The following is a 19484-nucleotide window of genomic DNA, read 5'->3' on the forward strand; positions in this document are numbered from 1 at the left end:
ACAGCTGGAGCCCGGAGAGGGGGTCTGATTCGGAGAGCGCGATTATTGTAATAACAATTCCACGAAAATGAATGAAGAAAGATGAGGAAGATAGGAGGGTCGCACAAAAATGAGACCTTCGAACTGGGAGGTGGAAAGGATAATGCCATCGAAAGACAAAGTACGGCCACTGTTGCACAGACAAGGGTGCTGCGCAGGGGTTGACAGGGTTGGCACTTGACAATTGACAGACTGTCAGCAAAATGACAGGGTAGTTCAAGACCCCGAAACTTTCCCGGAGTCAGCAGAGAGACACACTTGGCTAGGATAAGCAGCCGCATAAGTGAGCAGATCATCCTCGGGTGCTATGTTTCAGGTCATAACCTTGACGACGAGCTACTGTGCGGCGCACAAGCTTGAGCGCTGCTAGTAGGTTCGAATCTTAATCGCGATGCTTATGTGCGCTCATGTATGTCTGGACAGACAGAGTATAAGGCGCTGTAGGGACTGAGGCTCTGCATGAGGGCTGCAGCATCCCACCGCCAGTCTGCCAGGTACAGCCGATGCGCATTATTCACAGACCCTGGCCAGAGAGTACGAGTCAGACGATGGGAACTTGCCGGGGTTGTCGCCGACTCATTGAAGAATTCGAGAATGAAGAAGCAACACCGTCATGCTGAATTGAGAAGGAGCCCAGCTCGGGCGCGACTACTCCGGCGACAGAACAAACAGATTTCAGTTTCTCAGGAGTCAAGAAGACTTCAAGACAGGGCAACCGCCCCACCAAGCCGGCGCGAACTGGCTGCTCACCCTCGTTTGCAAATTGTGCCGCCTCGCGACGAGCCACCCACGTCCAATGATCTCCTCAGCGCTCAGCCTAGTATGCGCTGTCAATCCGCTAGTCACTGTGATTCCTCCAGCGACTCCAGTCCAGCGCTAACAGAGGCAACCAAGGGTAAGAAGTCTTTCGTTTTGCAATTTCGCCCCTCGTCTCCCTCGTCTTCCTGGTCCTTCCGAGATTGCTTCATGCTTGCTTTTTCGGCTTTGTTCGCGGCCTTAGGTCCGGCGCTCGCTAAACGGCTGCCTGGTCATCTGCGTTGTCTGCTTCCAGTTAGCCCTTCGTCCTTCATGCGACCCAGTATCGGGGATTCCCTGGCTTGTTGCGAAAATACAAATGATGGATTTGAATTCAAATCTTCTTGGACAATCTGCAGTGAATCATGACATGATGCAGTGGCCGCCCCGCAAGATCTGCTGTATGTACGACGGCTGCGGGTGTCGGCCCGTCGGTAGCGCCGTGATTCGGATTCGCATCCTGGTCGCTATTCACAAATTTACTCCTTTGTTCTCAGCGACAGCCATGTTCGAGAAGCCCTCCTCCAATCGACTGCCCGACTCGGTCTTCTCGACGAGAGAGTGGACCTGGTGAAGGAAATAACTCGAAGACACACTTGCGTAGGTAAGAACGGCCCGCTCCGTGCAGTACGTTCTGGGGCTGGCGCTTGTGCTTACCCTGGCTGGCTGGTAATTCGGTAAGCCTGGTATCGGTTATGACGAAGTGATTTGCAGCAGGCTGGAGCCAGCCATTTAGCCAGCCAGGGATGGCGCTGGCTTTGGCTGGCGTTGGCTTGCTTTGTCCATTCTTCAGTCTGTGCTTGCTCCCTGCCTGCATAACGGCGCGGGACGGCAGGTAGGCATAGGCAGGTAGGCAGTTTGACTAACAGTCCGGACTACTGTATGTCATAGCTTGGATCAGGATCATGGGTGCTGACAGGAGTTCGTTGGAGGACACGAGATTCTGCCTACGTGAGATAATCTGGCACTCGCATGGCATAGCAGAGCAGAGCCCAGCAGGACAGGACAGCACAGGACAGCACAGGATGGCTCGCTAGTTATGCTCGGACCCTCGGTCTACGGAGGAGGCGTCAGGCGAGGTGTCAGACAAGGCATTGTCCTTCCCCCAGCCAAGAACAGACGATGCGAAAAAGCAAGAAGCAGCAAACATGCCACCTCCTATCAGACAGAGCGCATTGATTGAGGTGAAGCTCTGGCCGACTTGTCACCCACTTACTCACTTACAGACTGTCCAGAATACTCCGACTGGGAACAAGAAGAGGGCAGAAAGTGCAGGTGGGGATGGTGGGGTCTAGCCTCTGGGTCATGGTCCGTGGCTAGCATCGTCATATTAGCATGAGAATAAGCAGAGTGGCACTCACACTCGCCCACTCGCTCAGCCTGCACAGACCGACACTACCCAGACTAGGGCGAGCAAACGCAAGGGGTAGGATGCAGAAGAAGGTTCCGGACCTATCATCTCCAGCCAGCTTGAGCAACTGACAATTCATACAGCCTGCGAAAAAGTCAGAGGTCCAAGGTATCAGTGTGAAACAGCGGTGAGGCCTGCTCTCTTCGTCGCGTTTACCTCCAGCGCCTCTCTATCATGCGAGCATGAGAGATCAAGCGATCCAGACTCGCGACAGACTCGCCGAGTGCTGGCGACAGAGTCGGACGGTAAAATACGCTGCTGTGAATTGAAAATACCCGACCAGAGGATGAGGGAGGGTGCTATCGTGGACCCAGACGAGGCCAGCGCAGTCAGCACCGTTGCTCTTTAGCCCAAGACTAACAACGGACCGGAGCAGAAGCGAGACATGGGACCAACATGATGTACATATTCCCATATTGATCGATATTATTAATAGCACTCCAGATTCAAATTCTAGTTCTATGCGATCCCGGCGGCTGAGCCTGCGACTGCACTGCGAGGAGCCTCTAATGAATATATCAATCTCGTCGAAGCGGTTTCAAACCAACCTTAATCTATTACCATCTGCACTCGCAGGCTGGGCTAGGCAGATGAGATTATGAGAAGCAACGCAAGGCAAAGCAAAGCAAAGCAGCCCGACACCGTTCGCAGAAGTACTAGTAGCAGCCGTACATACAGACTACTGTACATCTTCATACATACATGCGACGCGCGCATGCACGCAACGCACGCAAGTCAGTCGTTCGAGACGAGAGTCTACTGTACTCTGGACGCACGTACATTGTACGTACATCATTTTATTGTTCAAGAACTTCGACTAGTGCTGAAGGATCTGACACCCGCGCCTGAGCAAGTAACTAACTAGGTTACTAGGTATCTTGACTACCGAGATGTCCTCCAGCTGATGGTGTCTCCATAGTCCGTACCTACTGGTCTCGTGGAACGCAGCAGGTCAATCGTTAGTCTGTCTGGTACGAGGGCTCATGGCTCATGGCAATGTGCTCCTTCCAATGGCTGAGAGTGAGATTGATGCTGTTTGCTGATGGCTGATGATGGCTTCTGTACATGGATACCGGAGAATTAAGCTTGATCGGGATACTGTACGTATCTATCTACGGCACTAGATCCTCTGGAGACTGATCTGACTTGACTGCTGGCCTTGAACTAGAAAGTCCATGGTTTGTAGTTGTTGGAATTGGGGTTGGGATTTGACCGACACCGACATTGCTGTTAATTCTAGAATATTGACAGGTCATTTCGAGCTGGTATTGTCCTAGTAGATAGTCGCTAGCCGCTAGCCGTTGCCTACAACCCTGCACTCACTCGTTAGTCTAGGACCTCGAACTAGAGACGTTGTTGATAAACTACCCAGGGAGTAACGCTGCCCTATGGTAGGGAGTAGCGGTAGGGATGTCCCGACAAGGCTGGCTGGCGGCTGGCTAACCGCTCAAACTCGTCAAGGGAGATCAAACCAACCAGACCAGACCAACCCTGACCCTCTGAAGAAACAAATTCGATACAGGAGAATCACCGGAACCGGCTCACCCACTCCCACTCCCAATAAATCGTGACTGAGCGAGCAGTGACAGCTGGCTAGATGGAGGTGGAGGAATGGAATGTCAGATCGCCGCCACTTTATTTCGTGGTGGCTTCTGGACCACTCGTTTTCTTTGCTGCTGGCCCATCCCTGTCGCGCTTCTGCCTCGTGTAACAGTTGATTTTCCCTGGTAGTGGCTCTCGCGTGCTTGCATTGGTTGGTTGGCTATGGAATAACTGACTTTCTCTACGAAGACTTCTTGTACTTTGAAGAGAAGAGAGATGAATTGATGGTAGTCTAGAAGAGAGGATAGGAAGAAGAAAAAGCACCCACTAAACTCCGATTCCAAATTGAAAGCAAATCAAATCCAAATCAAATCATATCGACCTGACTCGATTTGATCCTGGCTGAGGAATCAAGACGCGCTTAGTGAGGTGTATCATTTTCTTCCTATTATTACGGGACTGTTCTTCATCCTTGTCAGTACCACTATCTACACAATTGGTCCCCTGCCCCGGTCACCGCCATTTGACCCTTTTCTCGGGGCAGTTTCAGAGTGCTCCCTCTCCTTTCTAGACTTCTCGTAGTATATCCCTTCAAAGTTAAAGTGTTCAAAAGACTGATTGAGTACATGTGGTCCGTGACATGGTCGCTGGCTCTGGTATTCAGTGGGCCCGGCTATCGGACCGTGGAATCGTGAATCTTGATCCATGGCAGCATTATGGATTATTTACAGAGTTACTCCGTGATAGTTATTCAGTCCATACTAGCATCGTCCAGAGCGATCGAGCTGTCAGTCATTAATATTCGATCACCTAGCTCTGCTCTAGAATAGCTTAGCAGAAGGCTGATTTGTTTGCATTGACAACATCGTGGGGCGTCCTTGCTTCGTGGCGTTCGACAGACTGTTAGTTAGTGTTAGTGAGGATCTCCAGTCCCAGTGGCAGAGTCTCCATCTCCATCTTCAGTCACCGTGCACGATCCACCGGTAATTGCAATTTTTAGTTACAGAGGCCATTCCTGGGCGTTGAATTATTGCTGACACCTTAACGACTATTAGATTCCTTTTTACCCTCTTAAGAAGACGGGCGTGTTGTTATAGCACAGCTCGTCTTTCTTTCTTTTTCCCCCTTCGCGCCCTCTTCGGTCTTAAAGGAAAGGTGAAGAGTTGACCTTTGGCAATTGTGCATCTGCAGCAGACCTTCAGGTGTTGAGCATAGCAAGAGCAAGTAAGTACACGTGCATTCTCTGTCTTGTGTCTGTCAAGGACTCAAGGGATCTGGACTACATCCCTTTCTAGCATTCTATACCCTCAGTCTCATCCTTTCCAGCCTCCCGCTAGAACGCGGCAGACGCAAACGGGATCTTTGATTCATTCCCCTCACTGTCTGTATTCTCAGCGTTTGCACCCAGCCTCCTCTGCCTCTCTCTCCACCTGGATGATCTGCTTGCCGCAGCTGCAGCTCTGCAATCATTCAATCTTCACCCTTTGTCTTCCCACCGCCTGCTTCCTGTTTCCTGACCATGATCGTCTGAGACTCTGGTGCTCTATTTTTTCTTTTTCCTTTTGCTAGTTCCCCATCCCATCCCCATCCATCCTTGGCCTTTTCCCTTTCTGCTTTTCCCTCGGACTTCTATTTTTCCCTTCCCTTCCCTTCCAGTCGCGGTCCCAGTCTCCACCGACCTCCTCTCCCAGTCCCTCATCCCTTCCGTTTGATGCCTTTTTATACTTCTTCTCTCCATTCCGTCGCTTCCTCGTCCTTGTCCTCGTCCTCGTTATCCGCGTTATCCTCGTCTCCTCCCGCCACGTTCATCTTTTTTCCAATGTGCTACGAGTAATGACCTCTCGACTCACTCTTGCTTTGCTCGCTTTTTAGACTCTCCGCGCGCCCTCTCTGGAGGAGTTGTTCCTTGCCACTTCAACGACCTGCTACGACCTGTTACGACTCTTGTACGAGCCTGATTTAAAATTTGCTGCAGCACGCATACATATTATCTGTCTTTGCCACTTGTTTCTGCTCGCTTTGCTCCATCATCTATCTTCAGCGGATGCTCCTCGCGTCGCACTCGCCCCCCGCTCCAGTTCTTACGACTTGAAACGAGACTTATGATTCCGTGCTTCCGCTGTTGACGTACCCGCGAGAGCCCCTTCTTGGTCTTTGCTTTGCTTGCTGTGGTCTGGCTGCTCCAGATTCGATCGCTTTCGGATGTAAGAGTAGATTTTCTTCACCTGCAGCCCAGTCCCCGACCCGCTTGTCTGCAATCTAAAGCGCTGTTTACGGTCACGACGTTTCACGAAGCTTGCCCACGATTGCTCTTCCTTGCATTTTCGCATTGCCTATTGGAGCCTATTTTCTTCGCTATTGGTCTTTGCTCTTTCATCGACTTGACTTGTTTTGCATATTTTCTTGCGAAGCTCTCGCTGTCTTCTCTCGACTACAACAACCTCTTTCCTATCTCATGATATTCTGATAACAAAAACCCACCCTCGCAAAAAGACTTTCTCATCTATCAAACGTTGGACCATTTCCAAGTCCGACGTTCAACCGCTTCGACTTTCCTTGCCATTTTCTTAGACCCGTTATCTTTCGCAAACCGAAAAGCTGGAGCTACCGTCGATTTCCCAGGTCCACACCAGAGGTCCTGTTGATATCCCGTGGTATAACCACCACGCCGCCGAGAGACCTTTGCTGTCTGGTGACAGACTTCCGGCTCTGAGCTTACCGACGGCCTCGCAGCCGCCGATCTCGGGCGGCCAGTCCTATCGGGCTAGCTACGAAGACCCCTCGGCTTCCACCCTGACCAGCGCCAGGACCAGCCTATCCGGAACCGCTCCTGTATACGAGGCCAGAAGCCCGCCGCCGTCGTCTGCAGACCTGCCCGCTGGTACTCAGCAGCCCCGACTTTCTCTGGACTCTTCCGCCTCTCAGGAATACGGTATTCCCCAGAACCCAGTCACCGAGAGCTACTATCCCAACCAGACGCAGATGGCTAGCATGAACCAGTCCCAACCGTACATGGATGTGCATCATCTATCGTCGGGACAGCCTTATGCCTCTCATCATGCAACCGCCGGAGCATTGAGCCATTATCAGTACCCGCAACAACCCCCTGTGCTACAACCTACTTCTACATATGGACCGGCCAGCTCTTACTCGCAGTACCCTTACCCTAACGGTGTGGCGTCCTCCCAGTCTGCTCCGCAGCCCCCGACAACCTCCATGAGCGGCCAAGTTCCCGCTCAATTATTGCCTCTACCTGGTAAGTTAGCAGAAGCTGTAAGTCAAAAGGATCGTGATGCTGATTTTGTAGTGTCAAACCATCCTGTAGCTGGTCCGGGTTATGGGAATAGCACCGGAGCACCGATGCAAGGGTTTGTGTACGATCCCACCGGACAAGTCGCACCTCCCGGCGCCAAACCTCGGGTCACCGCGACATTGTGGGAAGACGAGGGTAGTCTTTGCTATCAAGTGGAAGCCAAGGGTGTTTGCGTTGCTCGACGAGAAGGTGAGTTTCGCTCGTTCGTCTGAGTTGAAAACGTTTGCTAAGTTATTAGACAATGGCATGATCAACGGCACCAAGCTGCTTAACGTTGCAGGCATGACTCGAGGCCGTAGAGATGGCATTCTAAAGAGCGAAAAGGTTCGAAACGTGGTGAAGATTGGGCCTATGCATCTAAAGGGTGTCTGGTAAGTTTGTTGTCGAGATTTCGTATTCAATAGCTAATTTAGCAGGATTCCGTTCGATCGCGCATTGGAGTTCGCCAACAAGGAAAAGATCACAGACCTGCTATACCCCTTGTTCGTGAACAGCATCAGCAACCTGCTGTACCACCCCACCAACCAGACTCGAACGAACATGGTAGTGCAAGAATCGCAGCAGCGACGTCTTGAAGGCCCCCAACCCGCTCGCACTCCCCAAAGTCACCCACCTAGCCTACACCACCACCATTCGCTGCAGACACCCGTTTCTACCCACATGCCTCAGCCTCATACGATGGGCTCGCAGCCCGGAGGCAGGCCTAGCCTTGACCGCGCTCACACGTTCCCTACCCCGCCAGCGAGTGCTTCAAGCCTCATGGGCATCACCAACCAAGGCAACTCATACGAGTGGAATCAGGGCATGAACTCGGGCGTTCCAAACTCTCAGCCGCTATCTATTGACACTAGTCTGACCAACGCACGATCAATGCCTACGACTCCAGCGACGACGCCCCCGGGAAACAACATGCAGGGAATGCAATCCTACCAGCCCCAGTCCGGTTACGAAACCAAGCCCTACTACTCCGCAGCTCCTTCTGCTCACCCTCACTACGCCCCGCAACAACCTTTGACACAGCAGCCCATGGCACCGTACGGCCAGTCAATGCAAACAAACTCGTATCTCAATCGCGACATGGCGCCCCCGTCCCAACGCGGGTCTATTAGTCACGCTGAGCCCGAGCTCGATGTAAAGACGGACCGTTACGCACAGAGTAGCGCGCATGTTGGTGGCGCAGCATCGGAAACGGAACAAGAGCCAGAGTACGTCCAGCATGACAGTGGATACAGTACCGGTCGCGGCTCGTACTACACCACGAATCCCTCGGTTGGTGGTCTTGCCGGTGAGCATCCCCAGCTCACGGCGGATATGACGGGCTCGCCTCAACAAAATGGCTCCGGACGTATGACTCCCCGTACCAGCGGTGCCGCTCCTCAATGGGCACCGGGATACAGCACGCCGCCCCGGCCCGCTGCCAGCAGTTTGTACAATATCGTCAGCGATACGCGAGGCACTGCCGTGAATGGGACCACCTCTGACAACTACTCTGTGGCTTCCAACTCGGGATACTCGACTGGGTTGAACGGCTCTCTCAGCTCCAACAAGCGTATGCGCGACGATGATGACGACCGCATTGTTCGGCCAGACAGCCGGGGTGACTACGACGGCAAGCGCCGCAAGACCTTGACCGAAGCGACCGTCGGTGGTCCAGTGGGCGGTGTCCCTATCGGACTTCAGCCGATGAAGGCGGGCGGCAGTTTTATGGCTGGTCGTCGTTAGTCATGCATTGCAAAAGAAAAAGAACAAAACGACGAAAAAAAGTCTGGGACAGGAGCAAGACAAAAAGGATTGTTGATTATGGATTGAATCTCTTCTCGGGGTGCATTATGATTCTTTGCTTTCTAATAGAACACTTTTGCACTGTTCTGCGTTATCAGATGTCGGTGTCGAACCTGATGACTCGGTTTACTCTGCTTATTCTTGCGCCGAATGAATGTTAGACATGACTGGGACGCCTGTGATAAGGTGTCTCTAGTCTCGGCATGGTTGACGTTTATCATGGGGATCAGTGGCCATAAAGTTGCGCGCGAATGACTTGCAAAAGGATTTTGTATTCTGGGTTTGTTTCTGGTGCAGCGTTCTGAAGTCGCCCTCTGCTTTTTGGCTGTTTCTTGGAAACGAGAGACGGCCTGTGATGTTTGCGACCGGCTATATTATGACCATGATGAGACGAATTTCCTTAAGAGCTATTGATATGTTTCACTTCACTTGCATTCGAGGTCTTGATTCATGCTTGATTCGTAGATTGTACTAGTACTTCTGTTTGTACTGACTTGCTGAAGTCGACGTCCCGTTGGGGTGACATGCATGAGGACCGGGGACCAACTTCCCCCCCAGAACAAAAAGGTTAGCAACTCCGCACTGATCAAACAAGATAAGACAGCTGACCCTTGGAACGAGCAAAGAAAACGCGTGGGGAAACCTCCACAGGTGGCACGGACTGAATTTGGATTCCGATGATCAAAAGCCGGGGAAGGTTGGATACACCTGCAAAGGGAAATTGTGCCCGCCCTCCAACCCTCTCCCACGGGGGTAATTTGTCCCGCTGGACAAGACATATCCAGATATAAGAGGGGTAACGAGGGCAACATTTCGTCCTTTGGATCAGAAATAAATAATCTCAGAGTCTGACAGACTTGAGTACGTGGTCAAGATGATTACTGTCACTTATGCTGCCATCACCGGCCTCTTGGTCCTGGTCTACTTTGTCATATGGCCTGTCTTTGAGTATTTCAGGGACCCTAAGGGTATGCTTTCCCAGCCTGGTTGATGATGGCAAAGTGCTGACGATGATGTTGATAGGTCTCCGCCGGTACCCTAACATGTCCCTTTTCTCTGGCATGTCGGCTATCCCCTTCATGTTGATGGCCTCGCGCAAGTTCCGATCAAAAGAGCTCCAGGAACTGCACCAGAAGCACCCTGTTCTTCGCACGGGCCCGAACACCCTGTCATACGGCGATGTTCGCGCTATAAAGGACATCTACGGCCACAACACACGCTGTATCAAGGACCCGTCATATATCGTCTCGGCGGGTTCCCACTACCACCTCGCAGACGTTATCGACCGACCCGACCACTCGCGCAAGCGCAAGGTCCTCTCGGCCGCGTACGCACTCAAGAATCTTGAAGTATGGGAGCACAAAGTCAGTGATAAGATCGCTCGATTGGTCAAGCACTTTGACAGTGTCTGCACCGCGCCTCTTCCTGCCGGCCAGGAGAAGCCCGACTCCGCCGATTTGACCGTCGACTTCCGGGCATGGACCAACTTCTTCAGTCTCGACGCGATTGTCGACATCGGCCTCAGCAACAAACTCGGCTTCCTAGACCAAGGCACAGACGAGTGCACCGCCGAACGCAAAGACGGCACCACATACCGCACCTCCCTCCGCGAAGCCCTCTACCCCAACGCTCGCAAACAATCCCTCATCATCTGGAACTACGAGTGGTACCCGACCATCAATAAATGGGTCAACATTTTCCCCTACTTCAACAAGATGCAAAAATCCGGCGACACATGGGAAGACATCGTCTGGCACAACGCAATGCAGCGACGCAGGCGCTACGAAGCCGGCGAAAAACTAGACGACTTCTTCTCCGCCATGATGGAAGACAAAGCCGGCAAGATCCACGGCCTCGAATGGGGCGAGGTCTGCGCCGAAATCAACATCATGATGAATGCCGGCTCTGTCACGACCGCCATCGCAATCACAAACGTCATGTACCAGCTCCTGAAAAACCCACACACCCTCGCCCAGCTCCGCGAGGAAATCGACTCCGTCTACGACTCTGAAGATGAAGTCGTCGCCGCCTACGATAAGGTTAAACACCTCCCCTACCTCCGCGCCTGCCTCGACGAATCCCTCCGCATCTTCCCGCCTACCTCGCACGGCCTCCCGAGAGAAACACCACCCGAGGGCATGGAGATCCTCGGCCAGTGGGTGGCCGGCAATACATCAGTAAGCATGTCCGCGTATGTCGCGCACCGCGACGAGTCCGCTTTCCCTCAAGCCCACCTTTACAAGCCTGAGCGATGGCTCGGCGAGGAGGGCAAAGCGCTGCAGCCATATTTCGTGGCGTTTAGCGCCGGTGCAAGGTCTTGCATTGGTCGAAATATATCGTACCTTGAGCAGACTGTTATCCTTGCGACGCTGGTGCGGAGGTATCACTTTGCGTTGCCGGATCCGGACTGGGAGTTGCAGAGGGAGGAGACGATGAATTTGATTTTGGGGGGTATGCCTGTTAAGGTTTGGAGGAGGGATTTGGAGGCTGAGACTGGGGCTTAGGTTGGGTTAGATTGTGGGTTTGCTTTCTTAGGTTAGACTTTTGATGCCCTTTCTTTACTTTTCTATTTTTCCCTTCAATTTTTTTTTCTTGGTTGTGGTTATGAGATGAATTGAATGAGACATGATCATTAGCGCTTTTTACAAGCGCTCTTTCTTTATCTGTAAGCAATTACTGTATAGGTTGAGGACAGACTTGGACGCCCTCAGGACATGAATATACTCTCTCGTATTTTCAAGGGACCAGGGTCGCCCAATTTCTGCTTTACAATACTGGAATCCTTCGGCTTCTGTAATATCATCCTCATTATCGTGGCCAACTATGCCGTTTCCTCCCAGACTAGCATCTTGAAATTGGTTCAGTGAACATAATCGGTACCAGTTTGCTTTCGGTTCCACTTAGTATCAAAGTACTTATTAGGGTCAATTGACTTTAGGGGGTTATTGAGCCCGATGTGATATCAAGATGTATGGCATACCCCGTCTTTGTGGCAACCCGATGCAACGGCCGACGTCACAGATCGAGACGGTAGTGCCCACCAGATGTCGCAGGGTCCAAGACTCCAAGTCTAAGACAGCCTGCTGCAGCTCGTGTCATGCTGGAGCATGGAGTAGGAGACCCCGTTTCAATGTGTTCATGTGGCGAGCGGAGAGAATTTCCCTGTTCCCCGCATCCCCCCGCGTTCTGTTTGGGAAGTATTCCCCTGCCTCCAGTCTTTGATTCCTCCCCACCTTTCTGATATCAGAATCAATCGCCGATGGACATAGACATATAAATATGTCCTCTCGCAGCAACATGGAGATGAACACATCAGCCCAACTCTCTCAGCCGAAATGGCCTCCCTCCTTACCCTCCAGACCCAGCCGACGGGCACGGCCGACTACGTCGCCCTGACCTTCCTCTCCCTTGTGGGAGCCACGTTCTTATCCCGCGGCATCCTCTGGGACCAGCCAGACCCCTACAGACACCTTCTCTTCGAGCGACCCCAGCTCAAGCACGGCGGCACCGCCGCAAACGAAGACCAGCAGACCCGCAACATAGCCCGCCGGCTCGAGGAGACAAACTCCCCATTTGTCGTCTTCTGGGGTTCGCAGTCTGGAACGGCCGAGTCCTTTGCTCACAGACTCGCTCGAGAGATTACCCTGCGGTTTGGGCAGAATACCCTGACTGCTGATCTCAGCGACTATGATCCGTCGTCGATAGCTGAGATTCCGTCGTCCAAGCTGGCGATCTTTATCCTCTCTACGTATGGCGAGGGTGACCCGGCCGATAACACAGTCGACTTCTGGGACTGGCTGAACAGCAATGACCGGAACCAGGAGAAGAAGCAGAAGCTGTTTTCTGACTTGCGGTACTTTGCGTTTGGGCTGGGCAACTCGAATTATAAGTTTTATAACCGCGTTATCGATCGTGTTGTTGAGGTGCTTGATGCACATGGTGCCAATGCTCTTCTTCCTGTCTCGAGGGCGAATGATGCCACGGGCTCGACGCAGGAGGACTTTATCTCGTGGAAGGAAGAGTTGTTTACTTTTTTCCGGGAGTCTCTTGGCTTCACGCAGTCGGAGCTCGTCTACCAGCCTACGCTTACCATCAACCCTGATGAGACGATTGAGGCTTCTGCATTGCACCGCGGCGACCCGCAGCACTCGTCGAACCCCGTTGCTATTCCCATCTCGAGCATCAGGCAGCTCTTTAAGCCTACCTCTGACAGACACTGTCTGCATATTGACCTTGATATCTCCTCGACCCCAGACATCGTCTACAAGACCGGAGACCACCTCGCCGTCTGGCCGTCAAACCCAGACGAAGAAGTCAACCTTCTTCTACAGATGCTCGGCCGCAGCCATGAAGCCGAGATACCACTCTCCATCGCTGCCATCGAAGGCGCAGACGGCGAAGACACGGCAAAGAAAGTGCCCTCCCCAACAACGCTCCTCGTCCTACTCCGGCACTACCTCGAAATCACCGCCCAACTCCCCCGAGACATCCTCGCAACCCTCGCCCCCTTCGCCCCAACCCCCGAGGCAAAGTCCTTCTTAACCTCCCTGGCAACCAACAAAGAAGCCTACGCCGACTTCACGCGCCGCAACCACCTCACACTCGCTCGAGTCCTGGCCACCTCATCAGGGACGCAAACATGGACCTCCCTCCCGCTCTCCTACATCCTCGAAACCCTACCTCCGCTCCAACCGCGCTACTACTCCATCTCAAGCAGCAGTGTCGTCACGCCACGCAAAATCTCCCTAACCGTCCTCGTCCTCTCCACGCCCCTGGCCGAAAACGCCGCCGTCTCAATCCCCGGTCTCACATCAACCTACCTCCTGTCTCTATCTGATACCCCAACATCCGAGAACAAGAACGCCGTGCTGCCAACGTACACGAATACCCTCCTCCCCGTGACAAACCCACCACCCTCATCCCCTGAAAGTGCAGGCCAAAAATCCGGAAAGAAAATCCTCGCCCACCTCCGCCGCTCAACATTCAAACTCCCCCGGCTAAACACAGCCCCCCTAATCCTCATCGCAGCGGGCACAGGCCTCGCCCCCTTCCGCGCCTTCCTCAGCGAGCGTCGCCAACTCCTCAAAATCGGACGCGAAGTCGGAAACATGATCCTCTTCTTCGGCTGCCGCCGTCCGGACGAGGACTTCATCTACAGGGACGAACTAGCCGATATGCAGAGTGCATTCGGGGATAAACTGAAAATCGTCACTGCGTTCTCGCGCGATCCGAGTAGCAATGCGAAGCGTGGGTATGTCCAGGATAAAGTGTCTGAGTATGCGAGTGAGGTTGTGGATATGCTTGTTGAGCAGCGGGGGAATCTGTATATTTGTGGACGCGCCGGGATGGCGAGGGAGGTTGAGAGGCGCGTTACGGCGGGGATTTTAGGGCAGTTTAAGGGGTGGAGTGAGAAGGAGAGTGAGGAGTGGGTGAGGGGGTTGAAGAGAAGGAATAAGTGGCAGGAGGATGTTTGGGGGTGATTCTGTTCGCTTCCGCTTTCTGACTTTTGTGTCTGGGTTTTGGTATAGGGATAGGATGTTGGTTGGTGGTCAAGGTAGATCTAGATAGATTCCTTTCTGGTTGTTTTTGATGCCCGTCATGTTATATCATGCCATATCACGTTAATGTTATTCATTCCACATCAGACTGAATAAGCACCAACCAGTAAGTCTAGTCTAGATCTAGAACTGTCTTATACTGTACCCATGATCTACCCTATCCCAGCCAACCCAACCCACAAACAAATCATGTCCAGAGAGACAGAGAGTCAACCAGCAAACCAGCAGGACAGACTGGTCAGGTTAGGCCAGGTACATGGATCATCTCGCATCCCTATTCCTAAAAATCCCCTCCCAAATCTCCATCCACTGCCTTTGCTTATAAGAAAGCGGCACCTGGGGCTCTCTAACCAACCCCGCCAAAATCTCCCTAATCCTCGTAGAGAGCACCTTAACCGCAAGCATAGACTTCCAATCCCTCACAGAGAACCTAATCCGATTGCCATCTATACTAAGCATCCCCGAAAAAAGCCTAAAATCACTCTCCCCACAAAGCACCGCAACCGCCCAATCCTCGACACTACTCGTCTCAAAGGCATTATAGTTCCTGTTTCTACCCTGCATGATATGGTAGTAAGAAACGTACTTGACGAGATTGGGGTCGGAGAATCGATTCACGGAGGAAGGGTGCAGTGTCACGGCTTGGTTGTTGGCTATGTTCCGCCACCCTTTGCCCTCGCGGGTGAGGAGTTTTGGGTAGAACGACCAGGCGATTACGGAGTTGATTAGGGTGTCGTTGTCGTTGTGGATGTCGTGACTTGGTGGGGTTGTGAAGAAGTGCCGTTGGCGGGTGGAGCGGGCGCTTTTTCCGATTTCATTAGCCTTACACACACATTTACCTTGGAAAGGTGGAATCATGCATGGAGGGGCAGAGGGAGGGTGATTACGGGTACGTACCGGTTCAACGACTGCTTCTGATCCGCGTCGAGCGTGACGAGGCCTGCGTCGGCAATGGAGACCATGAGTTGCAGCTTGACGTCTTCGATGTTGAGCAGCGTCTGCGAGGAGAGGAAGTTCTTCCTGCAAAAGGCGTATTCGTTGGAGCCGGGGCTGCTCCGTGTGCGTTTCCATGCGCAGTATGCGTTGTAGACTGTCAGTAAGTCCGAGTCGCCTGCCCTCATTAGCATCCCTCTTTGGTTTGAGTGGAGTGAGTGAAGGTAGGTAGGTACCTCTCCGAAACCCAAACCGAACAGTCTCCTTCTGCGAATTCGACCCCATAGTATTAACAAACGGCGACTTGCAGGACAAAATCGCCGCAATGCTAATCGCCGCATCGAGACACTTGAAGATCGCCCCGTGAATGATGAGTTTCCCGAGAAAGACATCCAGCGGGAGCTTGGCCAGCTGCTGGCCCAGCGGGGTAAGGTTTTCCGCGCTCGTCAGGGCCTTGACTTCCTTTAGGGCGTCGATCGCGCGCCGGATGTTCTTGGAGGAGGGCGGGTCGACGGCTTCGAGGAGGGTGGGCTCGACTTCGCCGAGTTTGCAGATCTTGACTCGGAGGACGAGATCTTGGAGGGAGAGCCTGAGCATCTCCGGGGTTTGTTGCTCCGCCAGCTGCTTTTGTTAGTGGGGGTTTTCTATCGTTGGAGGTGGAGCGACGTACGAGGTTGTCGTGTCGGTGTTTGGTGAATAGGTGAAAGCAGATACCACGTTGCACTCGACCGGCTCGACCGCGGCGCTGCTTTGCGTTGGCTCGTGAGATGAACGCCTCTACTAACCGGGATAGCTGGCGGCGCTCGTCGAATCTACTGGAGTCAGTGTGTATAGAATGTTTAGGCGTCGGTCATACGCACCGCATGGTCTTCTCCTTGCCCGCATCAATAACAGCTGTGATATCGGGAATCGTGATACCCGTCTCTGCAATGTTGGTGGCAATCACTATCTTTCGCATACCCTCAGGAGGCACAACAAACGCCTTCTCCTGCTCTTCACTGGCGATTGACGAGTGAAGGGCGTGCATGATCCACCCGCGCTGGAAGGTCGGTTCTGCTAACAGCTCGTCATTCAGCCGACGGATTTCCGCCATACCGGGTAAGAACACCAAGATAGCTTTGCTGTAGTATTCCATTTCCGGTGCTGTCGCAATCTTCGTCAACATCCTTTTGATGAGCTGGTAGTCAAGTCGGTATTCATCAAAATTAAGAATCGTCTCACGCGTCTGCTTAGAGTAGTTCTCCAGCGTCGCCGATACGCCAGTACCCTCGCCCTGGGCAGCTTCGACATCATCCTCATCTTCATCGTCGGCAACGTTCGACTCGTTCTCAGTAAGCCGGTACTGCGTTAGCTCGACTGCATCCTCGAGGAACTTTGTTTCCACGGGGAACGTCCGCCCTGGGATATTCAGCACGGGAACTCCGCCCAGATACGTGGAAAAACGGTTGGCTTCCAGCGTAGCGGACATGAGAATTAGCTTCAGGTCTGGGCGCTTAGCCATCAATCGCCGGAGAACAATAAGGAGGAAGTCGCTGTCAATTGAACGCTCGTGAACCTCATCAAGAACAACGTGGGTAACGTCCTGAAAGTCATCTGGGCGTTCCAGCATCCGGACCACAACACCAGTCGTCGCGAACACTAGCCTTGTTGTATGGCTGACTTTGCTCTCCAGTCTGACGGCAAAACCAAGTAGAGAGCGCGAAGTCCCAATGTCGTTCTTGCTCTCGCCTAGTTCTTCGCTGACTCTGCGCGCGAGAGAGATGGCCGAGATACGTCGAGGCTCGGTAACGTAGATCTTGCACGGTCGTCCGGACTGCATTTCATGCTCCAGGATAAACGAGGGAATCTGCGTACTCTTACCGCTTCCGGTCTCACTGCAGATAATGAGTGCGCGGTGAGTGTCAAGCGTGTTTAGGATCTCGTTCTTGAACTCCCAGATCGGCAGGTTCATTCGTTCGTGGACCATGTGCTGGAAAGCGGGCGTGGACGATTTCTCCATCCAAATTCGCGTCAACTGTTCGTTTGTCCCTGAGACGTCCTTTGCTCCTGCTTTCACCGGGGATCGGCTCCTCGGGGTCCCGTTTCTTCTCCGGAAATTATCTGAGAGTACAACATCGTCCTCAAACGTGCCATGGTTCTCTTGAATCAATTTCCGCAAATTCTTGACGGTTTGTTTGTCCGCTTCATCTTCCTGTTCTTTCTTTGCCGTCGCGAACTCGGTCCAGAGGTCTCTCCAGGCGGCTGGAAGACGTAAGTACGTCTTGCCTTCCTTCGAGTTCTGAGGGAAGAGGAGGAAAAGAGCAAAGGTGGACGCATATGCCTCGGCTTGTTGTGACGTCGGCGTGGCTATCTTATCCATAGAGACAAACGTGGCATAAGAGCTAGACTTGTGCGTGATTGCCTCTTGAAAAAAGGGGACCGGCGTTTCCTGTGGCTTCGACCATCTCGCCTCAAGCGCCATCCGATTTGAATGTGACGATGATGAGATGTCTTTGTAAATGACTTTACACCCAGAGTCGCTGGAAGTAATTAGCACGGCAAGATGAAAATGTGGACATCGTCGCATACCGTGCCTTGCACGCTTCCTCTAGGATGCGGCGCGGGCTAAGGCCTGTCCACTTGCCAAAGTCCCGAACCGTAATGGAAGCCTTGTTCAGCTCCTCAGTGATCACGCCCAGTTCCAGTGTTGGTTCCTCATCGTGGAACATGTCTCCTAGCAGGTCGGCACCGTCGTCCTCCGACATTGGAAGAGGTTCTGGTTCTGATTCCTTCTTGTCGGCCTCCGCCTGCTCCTTTTGTGTATTGGCTTCGACGCGTCGAAAGATGGCTGCTTCCTTTCTCAGTTCATCTAGCTTCTCCTTCCAGAGATATTCTGCCTCCTTGCGGTCGAATAGGACGTCGTTTTCGATACTCGAGATTTTGCGCTGGAGTTTCAATGCTTGAGGGTCATCTGTAGCTGCCGCAGCCTGACCCTTCTTGCCTTTCTTAGGCTTCTCATAGATCTCCGGTTGAAGGTTGTACAGCCGGGTTTGCAGGTCCAGATACGTTGGCACCAAAGTGTCCGGATCAAGCGAGCTATCGGAATCGTAAGGGTCGGGCTGCGGAATTGTTTCTTTGACGACAGGCTTTCCCTTTGGCGGTTTTTTGCCTGCAGTACTCTTAGGTGTGGATTGTCCTGACGACTGATCTGAGGAATATTAGCGTTCCGCTTCAAGCGATACCGACACCTAGGGTTACCAGAAATCCAAGAAATGTTCTTGTCCGTGTCTTTGCGCTGGCCGAGAGTCTGGGTATACGAAGGCAGCTCCTCCGACTCGCAATGCATCGCAAGCCATTCGAGGGCCTCGTCCAGGTTGCACACGACTTCCCGGTTACTGATGGTAAAGTTTCCAGCAAAGTAGACCAGAACATGCTTCAACGCCTCTTCGACCCTGTTCTCAGGGAAGCCCAACTTCAGAAGAGTATCCCTCAAAACCCAGACTTTCGTGCACAGCTCGTCTTCCGGTACAGGCCGTTTATCGCGTACCGATTGAGGGCTCAATCCCTGCTCCTCTGCCTCGGCTAGAGCAAGTATAGAACTCACGACGTCGGACGGAAGCCATTCGAGGAGATTCACCGGGACGGCCTGCTGCCGGAGAACCCTTCGCTCAGTATCGAGCTTCGCAGCTTGGCGAACGGCGTCACTCTTGCACTTTGCCGCATGCTTTTTTACCAGTATCTGTAATTCGGCATCCTCCAAGTGCCGCTCTAGTTCCTCCGGGGTATAGTTTGTTAAAGACGGGGCATCGTTTGCGCTGGGAGTAGGCTGAGTCGGCTCAGCAGGAGTCTGACGGTCGCTCTCCGATACCGACTTGGATTCAATTGTCGATGAAGGCTCTGACGACTCTGTAGACTTGACCTTGGATGGGACGGAGACCGTTGCGAATCCGCGGGCAGGGTTCGCGGCGGGCTTCTTCTTTTTCTTGCTGTTTGGCGGCATAATGCAGCGCTACAGCGCCTTGTCGAGCTTCAGCACTTCAGTAAGGTCACAACTGAAGAAAGAATGAATCAGAAAGACTCACTTTGCAGCAAACCTGCAAGGTGCCAGGCAGACGGAAGGCGGCGAAGCTCT

At 52.9% G+C, this 19484-nt stretch overlaps 5 protein-coding genes across 5 annotated transcripts; 4 read left to right on the forward strand and 1 right to left on the reverse strand.

Moving 5' to 3' along the window:
* The first annotated feature begins 167 nt into the window (after positions 1-167).
* On the forward strand, positions 168-1265 carry BDV17DRAFT_165593 (uncharacterized protein). Its single transcript, XM_073754733.1, has one exon. It carries the CDS (start codon positions 499-501, stop codon positions 1201-1203), a length of 705 nt encoding a protein of 234 aa, XP_073612740.1. The 5' UTR covers positions 168-498; the 3' UTR covers positions 1204-1265.
* Positions 1266-6769: 5504 nt separating this feature from the next.
* BDV17DRAFT_283642 (KilA-N domain-containing protein) lies at positions 6770-8822 on the forward strand (the record flags this gene model as incomplete). Its single annotated transcript, XM_073760394.1, has 4 exons — positions 6770-7043; positions 7095-7289; positions 7339-7471; positions 7517-8822. The coding sequence occupies 4 exons, from the start codon at positions 6770-6772 to the stop codon at positions 8820-8822; spliced, it is 1908 nt and encodes a 635-aa protein (XP_073612741.1).
* A 446-nt stretch (positions 8823-9268) lies between these two features.
* On the forward strand, positions 9269-11491 carry BDV17DRAFT_165763 (cytochrome P450). The gene is made up of 2 exons (XM_073754734.1): positions 9269-9449; positions 9509-11491. Exon 2 carries the CDS (start codon positions 9773-9775, stop codon positions 11384-11386), a length of 1614 nt encoding a protein of 537 aa, XP_073612742.1. The 5' UTR covers positions 9269-9449; positions 9509-9772; the 3' UTR covers positions 11387-11491.
* A 680-nt stretch (positions 11492-12171) lies between these two features.
* Positions 12172-14390, forward strand: BDV17DRAFT_299945 (NADPH cytochrome P450 oxidoreductase family protein). Its single transcript, XM_073763978.1, has one exon. It carries the CDS (start codon positions 12218-12220, stop codon positions 14360-14362), a length of 2145 nt encoding a protein of 714 aa, XP_073612743.1. The 5' UTR covers positions 12172-12217; the 3' UTR covers positions 14363-14390.
* A 311-nt stretch (positions 14391-14701) lies between these two features.
* Positions 14702-19352, reverse strand: BDV17DRAFT_294033 (putative ATP dependent RNA helicase; the record flags this gene model as incomplete). Its single annotated transcript, XM_073762748.1, has 7 exons — positions 14702-15242; positions 15338-15551; positions 15610-15994; positions 16044-16185; positions 16234-17892; positions 17942-18560; positions 18611-19352. The coding sequence occupies 7 exons, from the start codon at positions 19350-19352 to the stop codon at positions 14702-14704; spliced, it is 4302 nt and encodes a 1433-aa protein (XP_073612744.1).
* Positions 19353-19484: the final 132 nt, after the last annotated feature.

The sequence above is a fragment of the Aspergillus undulatus genome, assembly GCF_047715775.1.
Source record: "Aspergillus undulatus strain CBS 261.88 unplaced genomic scaffold BDV17scaffold_48, whole genome shotgun sequence".
Taxonomy (NCBI): domain Eukaryota; kingdom Fungi; phylum Ascomycota; class Eurotiomycetes; order Eurotiales; family Aspergillaceae; genus Aspergillus; species Aspergillus undulatus.